At 31.9% G+C, this 567-nt stretch overlaps 1 protein-coding gene across 1 annotated transcript in view; it reads left to right on the top strand.

Moving 5' to 3' along the window:
- LOC128251522 (laminin subunit alpha-3-like) overlaps window positions 1–478 on the top strand; it is a 6,270-nt gene extending 5,792 nt beyond the window's left edge. The window contains exon 4 of the mRNA XM_052978325.1: window positions 266–478. Within this exon, the coding sequence (XP_052834285.1) occupies window positions 266–478 (213 nt within the window). The remainder of the gene's footprint in view (window positions 1–265) is intronic.
- Window positions 479–567: the final 89 nt, after the last annotated feature.

Here is a 567-nt window from a genome sequence, read left to right as displayed (position 1 = left end):
TATATATATATATATATATATATATATATATATATATATTGATCTGTATGCATGTGTGTATGTATATTTGTGTGTGTATACATCATGCATATATCATATGTAAATATATATTTGTTTCACAAGGGGTTGGGGGATGACTGGAATCCTTCTACAACAATTCCCTTCTTCCTGTCGTGTTTCCTTTCCAAAAACTAACAGAGATCACAACAAACACTATTCATTTCTATCGCATTCCAATCCTTTTCCGCATTTTATTCTTCTTTAGAGGAAATTAAAATTCGACGTTAATGTTCCACACCCAGGGATGTACGTCCTGGTTATCAACTATCATAACCCAGGTCAAGTCAAAGAAAACACCATCCAGATTTTGGGACCGTCTAGACTGTCTGGTGGTTTGACCTTGTTAGAATGTAGCTACAGGTACGTCTGTCAGTCTGTCTATTTCCCTGCTCTTAACTGCCTCCTTGATTATCTATAATACGCAATAATAGACCTTGTGTCTATAGAAGAAATGATTATTATAATTATATTTTTTATTATTATTATTATTATTATTATTATTATTAT

This window comes from Octopus bimaculoides, unplaced genomic scaffold, assembly GCF_001194135.2.
Source record: "Octopus bimaculoides isolate UCB-OBI-ISO-001 unplaced genomic scaffold, ASM119413v2 Scaffold_354209, whole genome shotgun sequence".
Taxonomy (NCBI): domain Eukaryota; kingdom Metazoa; phylum Mollusca; class Cephalopoda; order Octopoda; family Octopodidae; genus Octopus; species Octopus bimaculoides.
Note: the sequence above shows the minus strand (reverse complement) of the source record. Positions and strands in the feature narration are given on the sequence as shown.